The 19,930-nt window shown below is 36.9% G+C and overlaps 2 protein-coding genes across 2 annotated transcripts in view; both read right to left on the bottom strand.

Annotated features, from left to right (window-relative positions):
- Nucleotides 1-12,300, bottom strand: part of cpe (carboxypeptidase E) — a 28,413-nt gene extending 16,113 nt beyond the window's left edge. The window contains exon 1 of the mRNA XM_067441774.1: nucleotides 11,736-12,300. Coding sequence (XP_067297875.1) covers nucleotides 11,736-11,976 — 241 coding nt within the window. The 5' untranslated portion in view covers nucleotides 11,977-12,300. The remainder of the gene's footprint in view (nucleotides 1-11,735) is intronic.
- Nucleotides 12,301-13,646: 1,346 nt separating this feature from the next.
- On the bottom strand, nucleotides 13,647-19,243 carry msmo1 (methylsterol monooxygenase 1). The gene is made up of 6 exons (XM_067442763.1): nucleotides 19,126-19,243; nucleotides 17,994-18,282; nucleotides 17,718-17,866; nucleotides 17,447-17,573; nucleotides 15,199-15,353; nucleotides 13,647-14,353 (listed from the first exon to the last, which is right to left on the bottom strand). The coding sequence occupies exons 2-6, from the start codon at nucleotides 18,246-18,248 to the stop codon at nucleotides 14,164-14,166; spliced, it is 876 nt and encodes a 291-aa protein (XP_067298864.1). The 5' UTR covers nucleotides 18,249-18,282; nucleotides 19,126-19,243; the 3' UTR covers nucleotides 13,647-14,163.
- Between the last annotated feature and the right edge of the window lie 687 nt (nucleotides 19,244-19,930).

The raw sequence follows: 19,930 nt of genomic DNA, 5'->3' as shown, positions 1-19,930 counted from the left end.
TTAGACTTCACATACACTAACTTTTAAAAGTTCAGTCAGTAAAAGAAATCATCAACAGTTACAGAGAAATTACATTATATGGCATAAATTCAGTTTCAAGTAAATGCTATTATTTTTTAACTCTCTAGTCACCAAAGAATGAAGTAAGTTCTCTACAGTATACCTGTCTCACTAGAACAAAAACACGTATATTATATTTCAAACACTAAACCTAATGCAAACATGGGCTCAGGTAATGTCCTCAGAGCTTTCCAGAATCCTCTCTCTTTTTACACAATGTCCTGACCCATTTAAACCCTCCCTAACAATTTTGTGCTCAAACTTGAGCACTAACATAGGCAAACACATTTCATCCATCGAAACAAAAGCACAAATCACCAGAGGCCAGGAAAGGACACTTAGCGTTTGTTTCTTTGGTAATCTCAGAATCACGAGAACTATTCTGCCTGATAAGCACACAATACTGATTTGTTGTGACGAAGAGCTAACAAATACACAACAAGTAAATTATGTTTACCTGCGATTGCACATTATACAAGCACCTTATATAGGACATGGGCTCTGAAATAGATGTTTACATTGGAAAGACCAGTTTAGAAAAGCCAACACACCAGTTAAGCCAGAAAACAAAGACATACAGTGAACACACATTTGATTGCCAGCCATGCACACAGATTGGAAGCAGATGGAAGCGCTGTTTTATTCAGCGGGGGTCCTTGCAGGCTCTGGCCTTTTTATAGCCGTCTATTTCATTGCCTCCCCTGAACATCTAAATATTCTACATCTCGCAATTAAAGAGAAGCATGTGTGGAATATCCACAGTGCGTGTGTTCAGGCTCCTAAATAACGATGTATGTCCCTGTCACATTTACAACCAGTCTTTGAAGGTCCAACTACTTCAAAATGAAATTACTGCCAAATTCTTTCACAGATGTTAAAGTCAAAGCAAAGTATTCCCAGGCCTGTCCGCAGGAAATGTGCGTCTGAAAGTGCTATGTGTGTGTGTGTGTGTGTGTGTGTGTGTGTGTGTGTGTGTGTGTGTGTGTGTGTGTGTGTGTGTGTGTGTGTGTGTGTGTATGTGTGTGTGTGTGTGTGTGTGTGTGTGTGTGTGTGTGTGTGTGTGTGTGTGTGTGTGTGTGTGTGTGTGTGTGTGTGTGTGTGTGTGTGTGTAGATGGGAAGGTGGGTGAGAAAAAGTGTGTGAAAGACTGAGAGAGAGAAAGTGTGAAGGTGTTTTCTGTTTTGATTTTTTTGAGGGTTTTTTAATGCAGGATGTGCTGTTTAACTTTCATTAAATGTTATTATTTTTATTTTTATTATTATTATTATTATTATTATATATTTTATATTAGCTGATAAGCAAGGAAGGAATAATAATACAATAAATAATTTGGTGTTCCAAATTCAATTGGCATTGACCTCACAGCTAAGATAAAATCTACTAAGATTTTTATCCAGATGGATCTGGCATTTTGGGATCCTAAAAAAACGCTATTTTTTCAGAGTAAAAAAATCTGAAACCGACAGCCTTGTGTTTTTGTGTGTACAGCTAATCCATATATTTTGTGAAACGATGATGTCAGCACCACGTCTAGACCCTAGTCAGTCACGCATGCACATGCGCCAAGTCTTCTTCTCCATTTTTAGTGTATCTCCATGGCAATACTTGCAATTTGTCATTCATGTTAACATTTAATCAATAAACTAGATATAAAATATATGTGAATTCAATTCATAGGCATGGATGAACATCTGCAATTTGTATATACAGACTTCAGTGTGAATATCAGTGACAGTAAAAGTGTCCATCAAACTGATAACGGTCTACTATTTTACATGAATTAATATGCAATACTTCAAGTATTAATACAGTGAATTCCATTTTTTCTCAAGAATTTTCATTGTCCAAACAGTTTATACACCTCCCTATACTCCCATCAGGTTGTCGAAAGGATTTCATCAAAGATAACCACAATAAATGTGAAATCCTACACAAGAACACACTTTCCCTTTCTTATGAAACACAGTTCTTATATATTTGAGTCTTATCCAAACAAAGCAGTCTTGATAGCAGTGATGAGGACATCATCTGCTGTACAGATGAGGTGAGGTGCGGGCAGGAGGGGAGGGAAAACCGCTAATCTATCAGTGAAACAGCCAAACAAAAAGGGTAAAATAACACATTTCAAAGCCATTCAGCCTACATCACCTCTCTCCCTCTCTCTAAACATATTCTATAACATCAACACCATCCTCCACATACTTATCTCATATATTCTTTCCTCTCTTTGTATTGTCCTCCTACCTCCTCACTTTATCCCTCTTTCTCTTTCTACTCTTTCTCACAAAGAAAATACGTCAACTGAAAGATCAGAACTGTTAAACAGCATACGCATGTTAACCTCCTTTAGGGACAATTCCTCAAGAAGACAAACATTTAAAGACACATCATTCTGTTTCTTGGATATACCTTTTGTGATTTGTGTACGCTCACATCTGTTTTTAAGACAAATCTATAACCATCTAACATATTAATGTAGCCTAATTTAAGTGACATGGGTAAAAGATCAGTGTTCATCAACATGTAAAGGATATAATGCTTACTTGCAACTATCTACCGCAAATAAACTTCCTGAAATAAAGATTCAGTGTCACAGACAAACTTATAAAACAGATCATAATTCCTTCAGATAAACATTTGGACGTATATATATACACACGACCCTTCAGGCTGCATTTATAAAACATATAATAAAAAAACAAATACAGTAAAATATAATTATAATTTAAAGTAACAATTTAATTTAAAGTAAAGACAAAGCCAAATCATCTGAGACAGCAGAGAGTAGCTAGCGCTCTGTAGAGCAGTTTGTCCGTTTAGGGCTACTGTAGAAACATGACGACAGAAAATGGTGACTTCACTGTAAGGGGACCCGTAGTGTATGTAGAAATGACTCATTTTAAGGTAATAACGTAACGTTCATTATGTAAGGTCTTTATACACAATGGAAAACAGTTATGTATATTATATTGCATTTCTGTCAATAGATCCTCCTAAATATTACACAATGCACATTTAACATATTTTAAAATGTAATTTATTTGATGGCAAAGCTGATTTTTCATCATTGATTTAGTGATCAAGACACATTTCTTATTATGATCAATGTTAAAACAGTTGTAATGCTTAATTGTTTTGTGTGTAATCTGTGATACATTGATTTCAGGATTCTTTGACAAATAGAAAGTGTATAATAGATCTGTATAATGTCTATCATTAAATCTGAAATCTGTATAATTAAATCTGTAAATGTCTTTTTTGCCAATATTGATCAATTTAATGCATTTGCATTATGTGCATTTTGATTTAATTATATGCTATAAAGATGTTTTATGGCACAACACTGATCTGGTCTTCTCTTGAATATTAATAGGTCATCCTGTGTTTCGCTTAAAGGGATAGTTCACCCGAATATGAAAATTAATGTTTTACTCACCGTAAGGGAAAATGTGTATATGACATCCTTCTTTCAGATGAATAAAAGTGGAGTTATATTAAAAAAGTCCTGGCTAATCCAAGCTTTATAATGACAGTGATTGTTGTTCTGTTTTTGAAGTCCATAAAATGCAACTGTCCATCAAATAACGTGCTCCACACGGCTCCGGGAGGTTAATAAATGCCTTTGGAAGTGATTGCATGCTTTTGTGTAAGAAAAATATCCATATTTAAAACTTTATAAAGTAAGTAACATTTCGGAAAATCATCTTCTGTATACAGTTTATGGAAATAGTGTTGAAAGTGCCTCTGCAGTTCAAAGGCATACGCAACCAGGTACGCTTGTCAGACGTCATGTACGCAACTTGAACACCAAGAAGGCAATTTCAACACTTTTTCCATAAATTCCACTCTGATTGTATTAATCTGAAATTAGAATGTCACATACACCTAGGATGATTGAGGGTGAGTAAATCATGGGCTAATTTTCATTTTTGGGTGAACTATCCCTTTAAGTGATGTTTAATACTTACAGTCTTCTAATCTTACTGGCTATAATTACGAATAATTACTTATTCTTCCTTAGAATCAAGATTTGATTTGACCAATTTTTATTCCCCATTAGTGCAGCATTATGTTTAGTGGAACTCCTCCTGCTAACCTTTCCCTCTCTCTCTCTCTCTCTCTCTCTCTCTCTCTCTCTCTCTCTCTCTCTCTCTCTCTCTCTCTCTCTCTCTCTCTCTCTCTCTCTCTCTCTCTCTCTCTCTCTCTCTCAGTGAGAGAGAAGTGAGACACTGAGAGAACAGAGAGCTCAACGCTGAGAAATGCAGCACCTTAGAGAGCAGAAACTGCTGTCTCATCTTCACAAAAAGAAGAGAAAGAGGAAGTGTGAAAGGGATTTTATTCTAATCTTTCTGATCTCATATGTCCACATGATAACAAAAACTCACATTATCACTTTACTTAACATAAAAGACCCTCTTCCTCTCTAACCTCAAACATCACAACTGAAACCTCAGCTATAAAAATGATTATTTCGTTTTGATTCCATCCTTTATTATATCCTTTCTACTAAACCCATCCAGCCTTGAATCCATCAATTCAATCAGTCAGGAAGTGTGTGCTCTTGACGCAAGTCTATTACCTCTTAAAGACACACACAAACAGTGCCAGAAACGTCATAGACACACTAGTTTCCATGCCTATGTTGACCAAAGGAGACCATTAATTCAAGATAATTGATTCAGCACACTTCTGCAGTGGAAACACACATATTTCACAAAAGGTCAGGCCTTGTATGACACAGCAACAACATCACTGCAGAGATAATGGTTGTGTGGGGGAAACAAAAATATTTAAAGGAAAGGTTTGATTTACAAACAGAATGCTGAACATTGATCAAAGACTAAACTGTAGTCCTGTCTAATGTGAATATAGATCTCCTAAAACTGATGATGTGAACCATAAAAAGAGAGGGAGAGAGAACAGATGTGGATTCTCTTTAGGATGTATTATTAATGAACTTATTAATGAACTCGCTCACTGGAAGATACCACTTACATCACAAACCTACAAAAAAAAAAAAAAGAGAAAGTGCTTTGCTTGCTTCAGTTATGCTCTTGTTTTTCTGGACAATAAATATGTACAATACAGTGAGAAAAGGTGTAGATAGAATTGCTCATTTGCTCATTGAATGCATATCAAGCATTCATTTGATAGAAAATACTGAAATAAACAGAAATATTGTTAAAGATTTTTTCAATTTTGAGAAGTGGTTTTCTATTTTAATATACTTTAAAATATAATTAATTTCTGTGATGCAAAGCTGAATTTTCATCACAGCCATTATTACTCCAGTCTTCAGTCACATGATCCTTCTATCTAATCTAATATGCTGATTTATTATCAATGTTGGAAACAGTTGTGCTGCTAAATATTTTTTATAGCCAGTGAATTTTATATTTTTAGGATTCGTTGATTAATAAAAAGTTTAAAAAGCACAGCATTTATTTAAAATATAAATCTTTTATAATAAATCACTATATTGGAATGATTTCTGAAGCATCATGTGACTGAAGACTGGAGTAATGCTGAAAATTCAGCTTTGCATCACATAAATAAATTATATTTTAAAGTATAATAAAAGAGAAAACATTATTTTAAACTGTAATAATATTTCAGTCACAATATTACTGTTTTTTATTTAAATTGTCTATTTATTTTTTAATTTTTACTAAGACTGTAATTTAAAAAATATATATGTCAAACTATTGTATTTTTGTATAATTTTGTGCATTCTCACAAAAAATAAAAATAAATATATATATATATATATATATATATATATATATATATATATATATATATATATATATATATATATATATATATATATATATATATATATTTGAAAAGATTTTTAAAGTCAACTCATGTTTGTGATCACTTACTATACAAGTTACACAACTTTTAACATGTTTTTGTATTTCATGTAAACTTTGACATTTAATCTGTATGGTATGTTTTTGATGATTTGCTGTGCTCCTGCCCAGGGACAACAGATGAAATTTAGCTGTGTAGCTAATTCTGGGGTAATATTTTATTGTCCATTGTCCCTGTCAGATAAAGAATAAATAAAAAAATATATACATTTTTTTTTTAAATGTGTCGCTCCAATGCTTTAAAAAGTCCTGGAATACCAATGTGTATTTGTGGAACATGCATTATGGAAATATGCATATGCAATACTAACATTAATATAAAACACACTTCATCTGTTTGAAGAGCTTAAGAAACCCCCTTGGAAGAAGGCAGTGAAAAGGCCAGATCTTTTCAAACGTTTGTATTCTGCAAGCTAATGGATGAATGTGTATCTGATATAGGTGTTGTCACATGCTCACTCAGCAGAGCACCAGATGGCCTGTTTCTCAGCGCATCCCAGCCCCCGTGGCAGACGGCACTGCGTGCTAATTCTTCCACTCATCCTCTTCCTCATCTGACTGAGCACAGGGAAGCGCATGGCTCATGGTGCTAAGCTGATCTGTCTCCAGGGCAACAGCTATTTCTGCCCATGCCGTAACACATAACACTAGCAGCACCCGACGCAGAGCCGCCTCACAATGGGGCCTCTCTTTGATATCCCATTCTCTTGCATCTGTACACTGCTGCTGCTGCTGCTGCTGCTGCTGAGTTGCAGCTGGTTGCCCGAAGCTACAGGCTGTGGGTAGGGCTGGAAACTCATCTGGTAGCAATAAAAGACTTAATGCAATGAGTCATATCTATGCAAACACACTTTTAGAGAGCCAACCATACTATTTAAGGAACAGGGGCCCAGCCCCTACCTTTTAGGATAAAGGCTCTTACTACTGGTCTCGCTCGTATACACAAAAACACAACTGAACACACATGTGTTCCTTCACTCTCTCACACATATACACACAGAACTCCACATCAGCACAAACTGCACTGGACTGTGAACCAGCTGTGCTTAGTCAACAAGAATAGACATTTCTAAATAAATGTCTTTTTTGTTATGCTTTTTTTTATACATGACTACAGCTGAAAATGAGATGTGATGAAAGCTGAACTGGCCTATATGTTATCACTTAGTATTTTCACAGTGTTGTATAAGTATCACTTTACAACAAGGTTCGATTTCCCAGCATTTATTGACAATTAATTATAAGATTATAATAGCATAAAATGTTATTATTTATTAAATGGATGTTTTTTTAAATGTATAAGAATTTTTTTTATTTAAGTTTTTTTATCTTTCTTGATTTTATTTTTTCATTAATTTATTCACCTTTAAATAATACATTGGTATATTGAAATTTACATTAACCCAGATTAATAAATGCTTAACAGTATTAATAAACAGTATTCTTCATTATTAGCTATAGATATATAATTATATAGCTGTATATATATATATATATATATATATACAATGCATTAACTAATGTTAATAAACTTTAATCTAACCATATAGTAAATAAAAATAAAGTAAATTATAGGGTAAAGGTGCTTGTATTATCTAAATTAGAAGTTCTCAACATCCCAGACATTTTATTATAAACTCCAAAAGGTCTGTAGAAAACATAAAACCCCTTACAAACACTGGAACCAGAACACAAATAATCTTAAATGAACACTCCTAAATAATTGATGCACCTCTGTGTAGGATTCAGTATGAGGTATTCAGTAACTAGCTTAGATTTACTAGAGTAGATCACTTAAATGAAAATGATCCCAAGATTTACTCACCCTCAAGCCACCCTAGGTGTATATAACATTCTTCTTTATGATGAACAAAATCAGAGTTATATTAACAAATATCCTGACATTTCCAAGCGTTATAATGGCAGTGATGGGGGCCATTTAGCCTGGATGCCAGCCAAACTTAGCCCCGCCCACAATTTTTTTAGGTCGGCAGTTCGGTCTGGCCTCAATCCATAGAGTAGACCAATGAAATCATCAGGGCGGGCTTTAGTCGATGACGGACAGATGATAAACAGTAACGTAATCATGCACGTCATCAAAGGGGCTTGGATTATATTTTTTCGAATCCAGGAGAGCTTGTTTGTATATGCATTCACCTTCACAATTTCTCTCAGAAATGATGATCATGTTGGGTAAGTACTCTGTGTATCATTAAATGATTTTATTTTTTTACAACACCGGCAAAAATCGTGTATTCCAGCCTGATACCAGCGCGCGTGCAGACAGGGTTGCCAAATTTTTACAACAAAACCCACCAACTACTAGCCCTAAACAATAGCGGTTGGTTCTCTGGGGGAGAAATGGCATTTGGGGGGGGTAAAATGTATGTTATTTTGGAAAAGTTGCCTGCTAAAAAAATCGCACTCATGGGTCTATATATCACATAATAGTTGCGGACATAGAAAACACCCCGCGGGGAAAAAAACGCGGACTTGGCAACACAGTGCAGTTGAACTATGTTGACATTTTGACAATGCGTTGCTTCGTTGCTCTGATTGGTTGTAGGTCTATCCAATTGAGGTCTTTCCTGGTTCGGTTGAAACACGCCTAATAATCACAGCCCAATGGAGCAGTTTCAGACTCATATTCTGCCTAGAAATGAGTATGACCACGTCAAGCTAGGGTCCATTAAGTTTGAAGCTCAAAAATGCACATCCATCCATAATAATAATACTCCAGACCGTTCCAGCCTCCAGAGGGTTAATAAAGGCCTTCTGAAGCAAAGCGATGCGTTTGTGTAAGAAAAAAGATCTATATTTAAAATGTTATAAAATAAAATATCTACGTTCCACCAGACCATCTTCCGTATTCAAGTTGTGCAGAAAGTGTAAGGCCTCTCGCAGCTGAAAACCGTAACGCTACATCTGCCATCATACATCATGCCAGTTACGTTTTTTTCGTAAGTTGAATACGGAAGGCTGTCTGGGGGAAGCTAGATATTTTACTTGAAAAGGTTTTATATATGGATATTATACAAACACATTGCTTTGCTTCGAAGGCCTTTTATTAAACCGCTGGAGCCGTGTGGAGTAAATATGGATTTTTTCTTACAAGAAACTAATCTTCCTGCCATTATAAAGCTTGGAAGAGACAGGGTTTTTATCTATTAATATAACTTATTAATATTAATATAATTAATATAACTGTTTATCTGAAAGAACAAAGTCATATACATCTAGGATGGCTTGAGGGTGAGTAAATCATGGGGTAATTTTCATTTTAAAGTGAACTAATCCTTTAATCCGTTAGCCTAATTCCAGACTGTAAATGGAAAAGATCCAAAATCCAAGTAGAGCACACTAAATTAACTATGAGAACTAAATGAATATACATATAGGTTCGGCTCAAGGATTTAAAATCCTACCATAGTAGCCTACATGTAGTAGCCAACAGAACACAAATGTAATGATAGTATGAATATTATTTGTGTAAACATGTATGTTTAAGCCTGTATTGCTCAAAACTTAAAGGGATAGTTCACTTTGAAATTAAATGTTGATATGTTTTAGCTTACCTCATGGGCATCCGAGATGTAGGAGTATTTGTTTCCCCAGTAGTTTCAATTTTGATCATTTTAGGTCAAACCGTTCTTGTCTGTGCCTCACATAAAGCAGGTCTATGGTCACCACCTCAAAGAGCATACTTACGATGGGGGATTGTTTAATTTGGACTTCTCTATGTATGCTCATCTGACATTGACCTGTATTATGTGTGGCACAGACAACAACGGTTTGACCTAAAATGATCAAAATTGAAACTACTGGGGAAACAAATACTCCTACATCTCGGATGCCCATGAGGTAAGCTAAAACATATCAACATTTAATTTCAATTTGAACTATCCCTTTAAAGCACTATGTAATTTTTTTGTTAGCTAGACAGCGCCTATTCAAAACAAAGGCGTAGTTTGATGAAGTTTGAGCTCAGAATCTTGGGATGCGGTCTTCACCTACCAGCCTGTGGAAAACAATCGGGATAGGACTCAGGCAGAAATCATGTTCATGGATGCGTTTATTAACGTTACTATAGAATAAAATAGAGCAGGACAGAGTGTTGGGGGAGCTGAACAAGGCCGCTGGAGCGATTGTTATGCAAACACTCGCCTCGCAAGCAATGGGACTTTTATGATTACGGGACACAGTCGCGGGCGCCATATCCACTTTTTGGTCATTAGTATGAGGTAACGCTGCTCTGTTTATCATATTAGATAAATTTAAGTGTGTTTAAAATTATGCTAGACAGTGAGTTCGCTCAGCGGCTGCTGTGACACTTGTTCACATTGCTAAAGAAAAGCGTTTCTACAGAATAAAACCGGAAACCGAGGGGAACGCAGATACGACGCAAATTGACAGGCGAGTCCCTCATATGCCCTGGCTCCTTGGTTACAATAGCAATTTTCTCACAATTTACAAATAGTTGGAAACTGAACAAAATATATAACACTGGCCTAGTGATTTTTAGGTATTTTACTGCAAAAATACTATATAGTGCACCTTTAAAGGGATAGTTCCACCAAACATTTTAATTATCCCATGATTTACTCACCCTCAAGCCATTCTAATATGACATTCTTCTTTCAGACGAATCCAATCTGAGTATTAAAAAATATCCTGGCTTTTCCAAGCTTTATAATGGCTGCCCAAAATTTGAATCGCAAAAAGTGTATCCATCCTATAAAAGTAATCTACACGTATCCAAGGGGTTAAAAAAGGCATTTGAAGCGAATTGATGGGTTTGTGTAACGAAAAGATCCATATTTAAAACTTTATAAAGTAAAATATCTACCGCCTTCTGTACTTATAGTCATACTTTGGGTGAAATATCCCTTTAATTACATGTGCAACAATTAAGAAAATAACAGCATAAACCTACCATAAAATGTGCTTAGCAACAATACTGATTTATTCCAGTGTTCTCTATAATCCCATTGGTCAATAACTATCCTACATTCAGCAATCAGAGATTTCTTAATAGTGCCAACTGTCCGAGGCAACACTGTGTAACTGCCCCTCATCTGGGTAACCTTCATTGTTGTACAGTCTATTTAAGTAAGCTAATAAATATCAATAGGCTACGTGTATTGATTTATTTGGTAAGAAGGCATTCAATAAGCAGTGTAATTGAATCTGTAATTGATCTGCAAACAGATTCATACAGCACCCTTCGTAAAATGGCGTCCACGCGCACAGCGAGCTGCTGTCATCACAACTCTGAGAGCGCGCAGACACACCAACGCGCACCTGCGCGCTCAACGCGATGAAACACTTGCAATATTATTAAATAAGAGACGGTGTACACCATTGCGAAGACGCAAAATAGTCTCTAATGCAGACCCTGTTGAATTCCAATATGCTATTAAATAAATTGTAGCACTTTCATTTTAAATTCATAAATGTCAATAGCCATTCAGTGGATGTTCGACACGCGGGGGCCAGAGATTGTGTTCGGCTCATTATGTGTTCATTTTAATAATCTTTTTTTCGTCTGCAAGAGGCTAAAATTTGAAATAGGCCTACTTAAAAAAAACTGATTTAATTGGAAGGGTAAATGGTCGACTGTCATCTGAAAATCCACTATATTGATTGGCTATTGAATAACCTGATCTAATTTCACGTAGAGAATGGATAAACATGGAAAACAAAGGAAAACGATTGCTTATGCGGCTCTATATAGCTTCACTGGTTAATGCTATGGTGGTCTTCTTATAATAATCTGGCATAATTAATGACCATCTCTCACCAGGCTCATGGACGCCAGGGTTGTCGCTCATCTCCAGCACGAGCAGCTCTCGGCCCTCGTAACTCTCCCCCACCGTGTAGATGCGGGTGATGGAGGGGCACTGCAGCCACACGGACACCAGAGCTTTCCGCATCTCCTCATATTGGTGGTACTCAAACGAGATACCTCCTTCGCCCGCAGCATCCCCGCCCGAGGCCAGGGCCAGCATCAGCAAAGCCCCGCAAAACACCGCCGCCGTCATCACTCCCGTCTCTCGAATCACTCGACACTCGTCTCTCTTCACGTATTTATATTCTGTCTCTCTTAGCACTGCTGTCTGTCTTTCTTTTCTTTCCTGTCTTCTCTCTTTCTCGTTTTCTGTGTCGTGCCCCGTATGGATCCGCAGAACTGATGCGTGGGCGCGAGTCCTGACTCCTGACTAGACTACCTGTTTAGCCGCGGGGACGCGCGTGAGATAGCGGACGTTACTCCAAAACCACGTTACTCTTATCTGAGAGCGAACTGCGAAGCTGCAGAAAGCTCAAGATTACACACGAGTAATCGGTGAACGCGCACGGTGCTACCCCTGCAGGGGCGTGGCTTATGTAATGACGATTTTGTATAATGTATCCAATCGTCATATTTAGTTAAAAGTACAGTGGATACACATTACTGGATATTAACATTATATTAAAATAACTATAAGCCATAAAGTACATAACTGATATACCAAAAGTGCAGGGTTTTTTCAATAATGGCACAGCAGATTGTAGGAGAGTTGATGGTGTGTTAATAATACATATAAAATTAGCATTAACAAATAAGGATTGATTCCCCCCCACCCCACCACCACCAAAAACATAAAATAATATCAGTCTCAAGTTACGAATCTATATGAATTTCTTCTTCTGTCCTGGTTTTTATCTGGGTAAATAATAGTTTTATAGATAAAAACTCCTTAAAAAGGAACTTACCATAACAGCATGCTATATTAACTATGACAATGATGCCTGATAAACTAAACTCCTGATTCAGTAGTCTAATACTGTCAGTATTTATGTTGAAATGTCATACTTGTGAAGTAGACGTATAAATATCATTAGATACTACATAAACTGGTAGTAATATGAGCTACTAGGGTCATAGACTATGCCAAAAATCAGTTTATAATAATGTCTCTAGAGGTAGGCCTATCACTAGATCATCTGACATTACATAAACAAACGAAAACAAATAAATATATACTAATAAAAATATAATCTGAAATTATATAATGATAGTAGACTGCTTAAAACCCCTCACAAAAAATATTGTGGTTGTAGTAGCTACAGTAATGTACCATATAATAATTCCATGGTACATATAGCATAATGGAATCCATACCATATTTAAATCTGGTTAATATCTCAGACACCATGGTAATAGCTTAGGTGAGTCTATTTTTGGAAACATAACAAAAAAAAAAAAAAAAAAAAAAAAAAAAATTTTAGTTCCGATCCAGGGCGCCCCCTGCTGCCCACTCACCAACCTTGCAGGTGGTGCCGTACTTCGAGCTTCATTACTGAGGTCCACTTGCCTCACCCCTAATTTCTAACACACACACACACACACACACACACACACACACACACACACACACACACACACACACACACACACACACACACACACACACACACACACACACACACACACACACACACACACACACACACACACACACACACACACACACACACACACACACTTGTGGGACAATACCCACCTCATATGGAACTTACGTACTGTAATATGACATTTGACATGTACAATGATTTTACTGAAGCACAACTGCAGAGTCAGTGTTTATGTTAATTAGTTTTTATTGTTGCCGTCAAATGAAAAAGCTAACACCTCAGTTAGCTTTCTCCCTTATGAACCATTGTTTTTTTATCTTGTTTTTTTTTAATTATTTTTATCAAAGCACATTTATATGCTATGGGTTGTCACTGAGGAAAGTTATACGATCTTTACAGGAATTCTGCGAAAATAATCAGGAAAGGCAACAAAGCAAAAAAAGCCATTACAAAAATAAGATTTTAAAACATTGCATCATTGTTAAGGTTTAAGTAAAGTGCTTTTGAGCAAATGTCATCACTTGAAACATATGAATGTTTATAATTGAGAGCACAGAACACGGGCTGAAATCCTTTCATTCCTAAACAAACAGTCCATTGGAGTACTGTGATCAGTGGTCTGTGAGGTGTGTTTTCCCTTTTCAAAGGCACATTGCTTTAAGAACCTTGCATTGATTTGAATCCATTGATTTTAAATACTTTACAGAGAGTGTGTCCAGGGGGAGGCAATGCAAAAGCATCAGACCAACCAAAGCCCACATAGGAGTCCATGAGAGATAGATCATTCTAGGTGATGATGAAGCATCAGTGTATGCAAGAGAAATCTCTGTCAATCAGTCGCTCTTCTCAGCTTTATGATGTGTGTAATGTTTGTTAAACTGGGAGTCAGTGTTGAAAAGTCTGTCCCACCAGGTGAATGTAGATCCATAGTTGCCAACAAAATTCATGTGGTGGAAGTCATGGAAACGAGCTCCAGCGTAGAATGGAATTAAATGTAGGGGGTTCAGAGGAATGTCGTAACCACTAAAAAGAGGGCAAATGAAGGAATGTCAAAGAACATATCAAAGAACACAAAGAGCATTCTATAAAGATAAATGACATGATCAAAAAAGTATTGTAAAATATTTTATCAGGATATATTTCCACGCAAAATATAGTTTAATAATTTAAAATCCAATTAATTGGTCCTGGAGAGACATAGTCCTGCCGAATTTAGCTCCAACCCTGATAAAAACTCTTTAGACCTTGATTATCTTGTTCAAGAGTGTTTGATTAGGGTTGGTAGGAGCAAAACTCTGCAGGACTGTCCCTATTCGTATACTATATGTCATAAATAGTATTTGATAGTACGTCGCATATTGTAGTATGTTGAAACGGGTATTCCAAACACATCTGGATGGTCTACTATTTCGGTTTGTGTGAGGTTAGAATTCGAAGTGCAGATCGATGCACACTCTAACGGATACTATTGCCCACAACCCATTGAGTGTTGGACTAGGATTCGATTAGAACTACAAACATGGATACAAAGTTTAAAAAACTACAAACATGGCAGGTGTGTTCGAGTACAGTAGTGTGTCCCAAAGCTTGCATACTCTTCTGCTATACGCTCAAAAGTATGTATTTTTTCTTTACAAAAAGTGTACATGTTTTAGGTTGTGGTATAAATCGGCAAATTGGGATGAAGCATGTGGCTCTCCAGGAGTTGGTCACGCCTGATCTAGTGTATCTAATCAAAATATGTGTACTATAGTGCCCCCTAACATTGCAATACGTTATTATCAGCATAATAGTGTTGACGTAGCCAAATGTACTGATCCAGACCATGACAAGTCCACATTCAATTTTATTGTGTGCACTGAGCTTACCTGTGAACATCAATGGTTTCAAGCAGCCGGAATGTGACCCAGGCCCAGAGCAAAATCATGTGATTGCAGAAGACCATGATGCCAATAAAGAATCCAGCCCCCAGAATCAAAGTCTCAGCAGGGTGGGCATATTCTGCCTGCATGCCAAATGGAGCCTAACACACACACACACACACACACACAAAGATGATAGATCAACTATCATTATTAAGACAAAAATGTAATAAAAAATAAGATTTAAGGCACGCTGACACAAAGAACAATATGGAAATCGCCTAGTATTAATCTGCATCACTATTTGTACTCATTGTGAATACGCAGGACAAAAGAAGTAATTAGGTGTTTTTCTTTTTTTTTTTTTTTGATTACTTTTCCTCTGGACATGCTAGCTGGCAACATAAGATTCCATTCATTATGCTAAGCTAAGCTAGCGGCGACCCTGCCAAACTAAAACAATGCATACACTGAGACAAAAAATGCATTTTCCCACATATCTAAATGTAGGAAAGAAGTTGAATAAACCATATTGGTGGAGTGTTCCTTTAAAGCAGGAGGATAGATTCTGATTTACTCATTGTGAAAAAAAATTATTGTGAAAGCGTAACCGGTGAACAGACCAAAGCCCCTTTCACACTGCGATTCCGGCAAATACACGGATAATGCGACCCGGCATTTGTTCCCGGGCCGCTAGATTTGGTCCATTCACACTGCCAGCGAAATACCGTAATATGTGCACTCACACACAACCCGTAACGGTCCCGGATCGAGTTGACACGTGACATCCGTATATGTGACGTGTAATGGCGAGCGATCTCAGCTTCAGCGCGGATAGTAAGGAGCTCCGTGGTCTCGACTTGAGTCCAGTTTGCACACGTTTCTGCTTGTTTAATTTGAGTTTCTTTTGTATACGAACACTCTCTGCATTTAAAACACAGACTAGCTCTTCTGGCACTGCAGGGTTGTATTATTGAAAAAACAAGCTCTAGGAGTCGCACGATAACTACGTACACGTTGCGGCATTAGTTTTGGCTTTTGTTCACACAGCGCTCGTCCCGGGTCGAATCCCGCAATATTACTAGGTCCCCGACCCGGGTTCAGTTCGGTAATCAATTCCGGGACGTGGTTGCTTTCACACAGAAGGCAACCCGGCAATGTTCTGGGAATATTGCGGGTCCGACGAGCAGTGTGAAAAGGGCTCAAGGGATACCACTCCAATGGGGGGAAAAAAAGAAAAAGAAAACTGGCTGACTTATAGTTTCCCTTAATCTGCACATTGGGCCTCATCCATGAAACACGAGCAGAACGAATTTGTGTGTAAATCGTTCGTAAAGCCGCTCTGATGTAAATTTTCGGAATCACAAAAATTTTCAAAATGTTAGTTGGTACGATGATGACAAACTGATGACATTGCATTTTGATGCACTATGTAGTGGAGGACTACCATAATAACATTTCAGGAGCTGATTTACGCAGTCTTTTTTGTTTTGTTTGTACTGTTAAACGTTGGGTAATAGGCAGCGCTCGTCACTGTTCTTTTTTACCAGGCCGTCCAATCACAGTGCAGGAGGGGTGGGACAAAAACTACACCGACCAATTCATCCCACTTGTACACGAACCGAACAACAATAATAGAGAAGATAATACTGTTTTTTTTTGTTTGTTTTTTACTGCATTTCTAAATTCAGAAATATTCTTCAAAATGAGATACTAGTATCACATTACTGCCATGGATATTCTGTATCATAGCTACCAAAGTATCTCAGCTGGAAAAAACACTCCCCTTGCAAAGCGCTTTCAAGCACCACCAGCTGCAGGTGTTTAGCTGGCTAAAACATGCTTTGGTGGACACACGATAATTTAATATTTATTGCTAGTTATATGGCCAATTAGTCTCTTCAACATTTATGCAAAATCCTGGATCCAAACCTGAGAAAAAAATTCCAGAAGAGTCCACAGCGTTCCTAGTCACATCATTTGAATTTGTAACTCATGGGCGGGGAATATGCAAATTCTGAATAGGCGTGCACGCGCATCCTTTTTACACACGTTTGGAATTCACTAACATACACACGTTTTACTAACGAATCTGTGGTATACGAAGTGTTTGTGAATCTGGAGCAGAGTTTTTGTAAAGGTCCATTTTACGCGCAAATTACTTTTACAAATTACAGAATTTGCTTATATATTTACAAAAGTTTCATAAATGAGGCCCCCTGTGTGTATATTGGTGAGAATGTGAGTAACTTACAGTGAAGTCATGATGGACTTTATGAATGTACTTGTAGATTCTGCGATGATGTAGCGCTCGGTGAAGGAAGTAATGCCATGTGTCCTCGATTACTGCACAACCAAAACATTGGGCCAATACATAAGGCCTGAGAAGGTGAGAGAGATCATACAAATGAAAACAAGGCCCACTTGAAAAAAGATTTATTTAAAGCCAGCCACAGTACAACCCTCAGGATTTTCACTGTAACTTCTATTTGAATCACATTATAAAGCGAGAGAGGTCTTCTCACCAGCGAGGCATGGATTCCCAGTCATAAGGGATGCTGAAGAACTCAGTAAAGTAATATGTCCCACAGATGAGCGGTAGCTGGATACAGAAGTGATTAAACAGCAGCATCTTAAAGCACTTCCACTGTCTCTCCCATGTCTCTGGTTTATCCTGCAAGTACAACAATAAAAACGTGAAGTTAACAAAATACAATTTTTAACAACTAAAAAATCTATAAATATCCATAAAAAACAACAACAAACAAACAACAACAAAAAATTCCTTTGATTCCACATACCGGTTGGATTTTATACTTCTGCATGAAAGGGAGGAACTGAAAGATGAATCCAGGCAAACAGAACAGGAAATAGATGAGTTCATGGACGATGAGCGAGCCCCAGGTGGCGATCTGGAATTTGCTGTAGTTCTGCAGCATGTGGTTCCACGCATGCTTCAGAGGTTCCTGCAGCGGATTTTCTGGAAGATATGAATCCACATATTCCACCGCCAGATACGCAGAAGACAGAATGTTGGCTGTGCCGTTCACCTCCATGGCAGCGAGTCAGGGGGACTCTCCAAATGAGTAACTGTATAAACACATGGCATGAATAAAGATCAATGATACTCAGCTATCTAGCTCAGAACGAGGTTTGCCTGAAGAACAGGTAGTATATATGGAACTGCATCATGTCAGGACATTATTTTTTTTTTACAGTCTATGGTCAGGACAGGGTTATGCCAAAAATATTAATACGAGTTACAATATGTTCATAAGCCTCTGAGAGAGTCCAAGTCCAGTCTTTTGAAACCAGTCCAAGTTTTCAAGTTTCAAGTACAATTTTCAAGTTCAAGTACAATTTTAAATGAGTTTAACTTGAAATAAAAGCCAAGTCGAGATGAGTTTGATCTCTGGTAACATCCAAATGTTGCTTGACATTAGTTTTCCAATTTAAACTAATTTATATACCTTTAATATGCATTTTTGGTGACAAATTCAATACAAATTTAAAATGATCGGTGGTGATATTTCACATTATATTCCAATTATTAAATATGCATGGTAATATTTTGGCCAGAATAGACTAAATAAGTTGGTCTGGTTGCATAACCATAAATATTCATACACAAATCATTCATACGTAAAGATTAGAGACACTGGGTATTTTGGTCATCATTTTCAATTACAATCATAACCCATAAACATTTTATTATCTCTCTAAAGCAATCTATTGAAATAATTTAACAAACAACAAGTGCACTATGTAGTCTAAACGTAAAATTTAACCTGTTTACATTATGTACATGTTAAACGTGTGTTTACATTGTTCTACAGCTGTAACTCTAACTAGGGCAGATGAAAGAGCGCAAATAATTTTTGAACATTACAACAAATATCCTATTATATAAGTGTGGATTTCAGCACGACTCACCTGTGAGAAGCTCTCCTTCTACCTGCGCTGGCAGTATGGTCGCTTTTAATGTATTAGAACTTTACATAGGACCATTGGCTGAGACAAGAGGAGACGATGTGTGCGGGCAGAGGCTGTCCGCTGATTGGCTGTGACAAGAAGGAGACTGACGTATAAGGGCCGGGCGGCGGCACGATTGGTTGAGGGAATGAACTGACGATAGTGAGACCTTGAATTTCCGCAGCTCCAGCCAATAAAAACCAGCGCTTGTCTTTCATAACCTGCGCTGACTGAACTGCACCGCCACCGCCTGGCAGTGAGTCTTTATTTTCGGTCTTTATGCCTCGGACCCAATCCTAAAAAAATCCTAATTTCTAGAACTGTACTGTTATAGAACTGTTACTGTATTTATTTCGCTTTTATTTATTCATTTACGTATTTTATAATAATTAAAAAAATTAAAAAAAATAATAATAAAATGTTTAAATACGTTTTATTTTGTTTGTATTTTTGCGTCTATTAACTGTAAAAAATAAATAATATAAATATTTCTTAATACTGGAAAATATTTTGTAAATAATCGGTCATGATTTATTTATTTGTATATAATTGTATTATCTTAATCTCGTTTTATTATTTTTATTAATTTATTTTCAGTTTTTACACTCTCTCTAAACTCCCTTGAAGGGATGTTAATTATGGAGTATTCAAACCACATAATTTTACTCACTGTAATATGCATTATTTGGTACCGAATACATGCATTATTTAATGGAATATATTTTCAGTAAAATAAAGCCCACAAGTATAACAATTTCACATTGGA

Source organism: Pseudorasbora parva, chromosome 4, assembly GCF_024679245.1.
Source record: "Pseudorasbora parva isolate DD20220531a chromosome 4, ASM2467924v1, whole genome shotgun sequence".
NCBI classification, from domain to species: Eukaryota; Metazoa; Chordata; class Actinopteri; order Cypriniformes; family Gobionidae; genus Pseudorasbora; species Pseudorasbora parva.
This window is presented reverse-complemented; position numbering and strand designations above follow the sequence as displayed.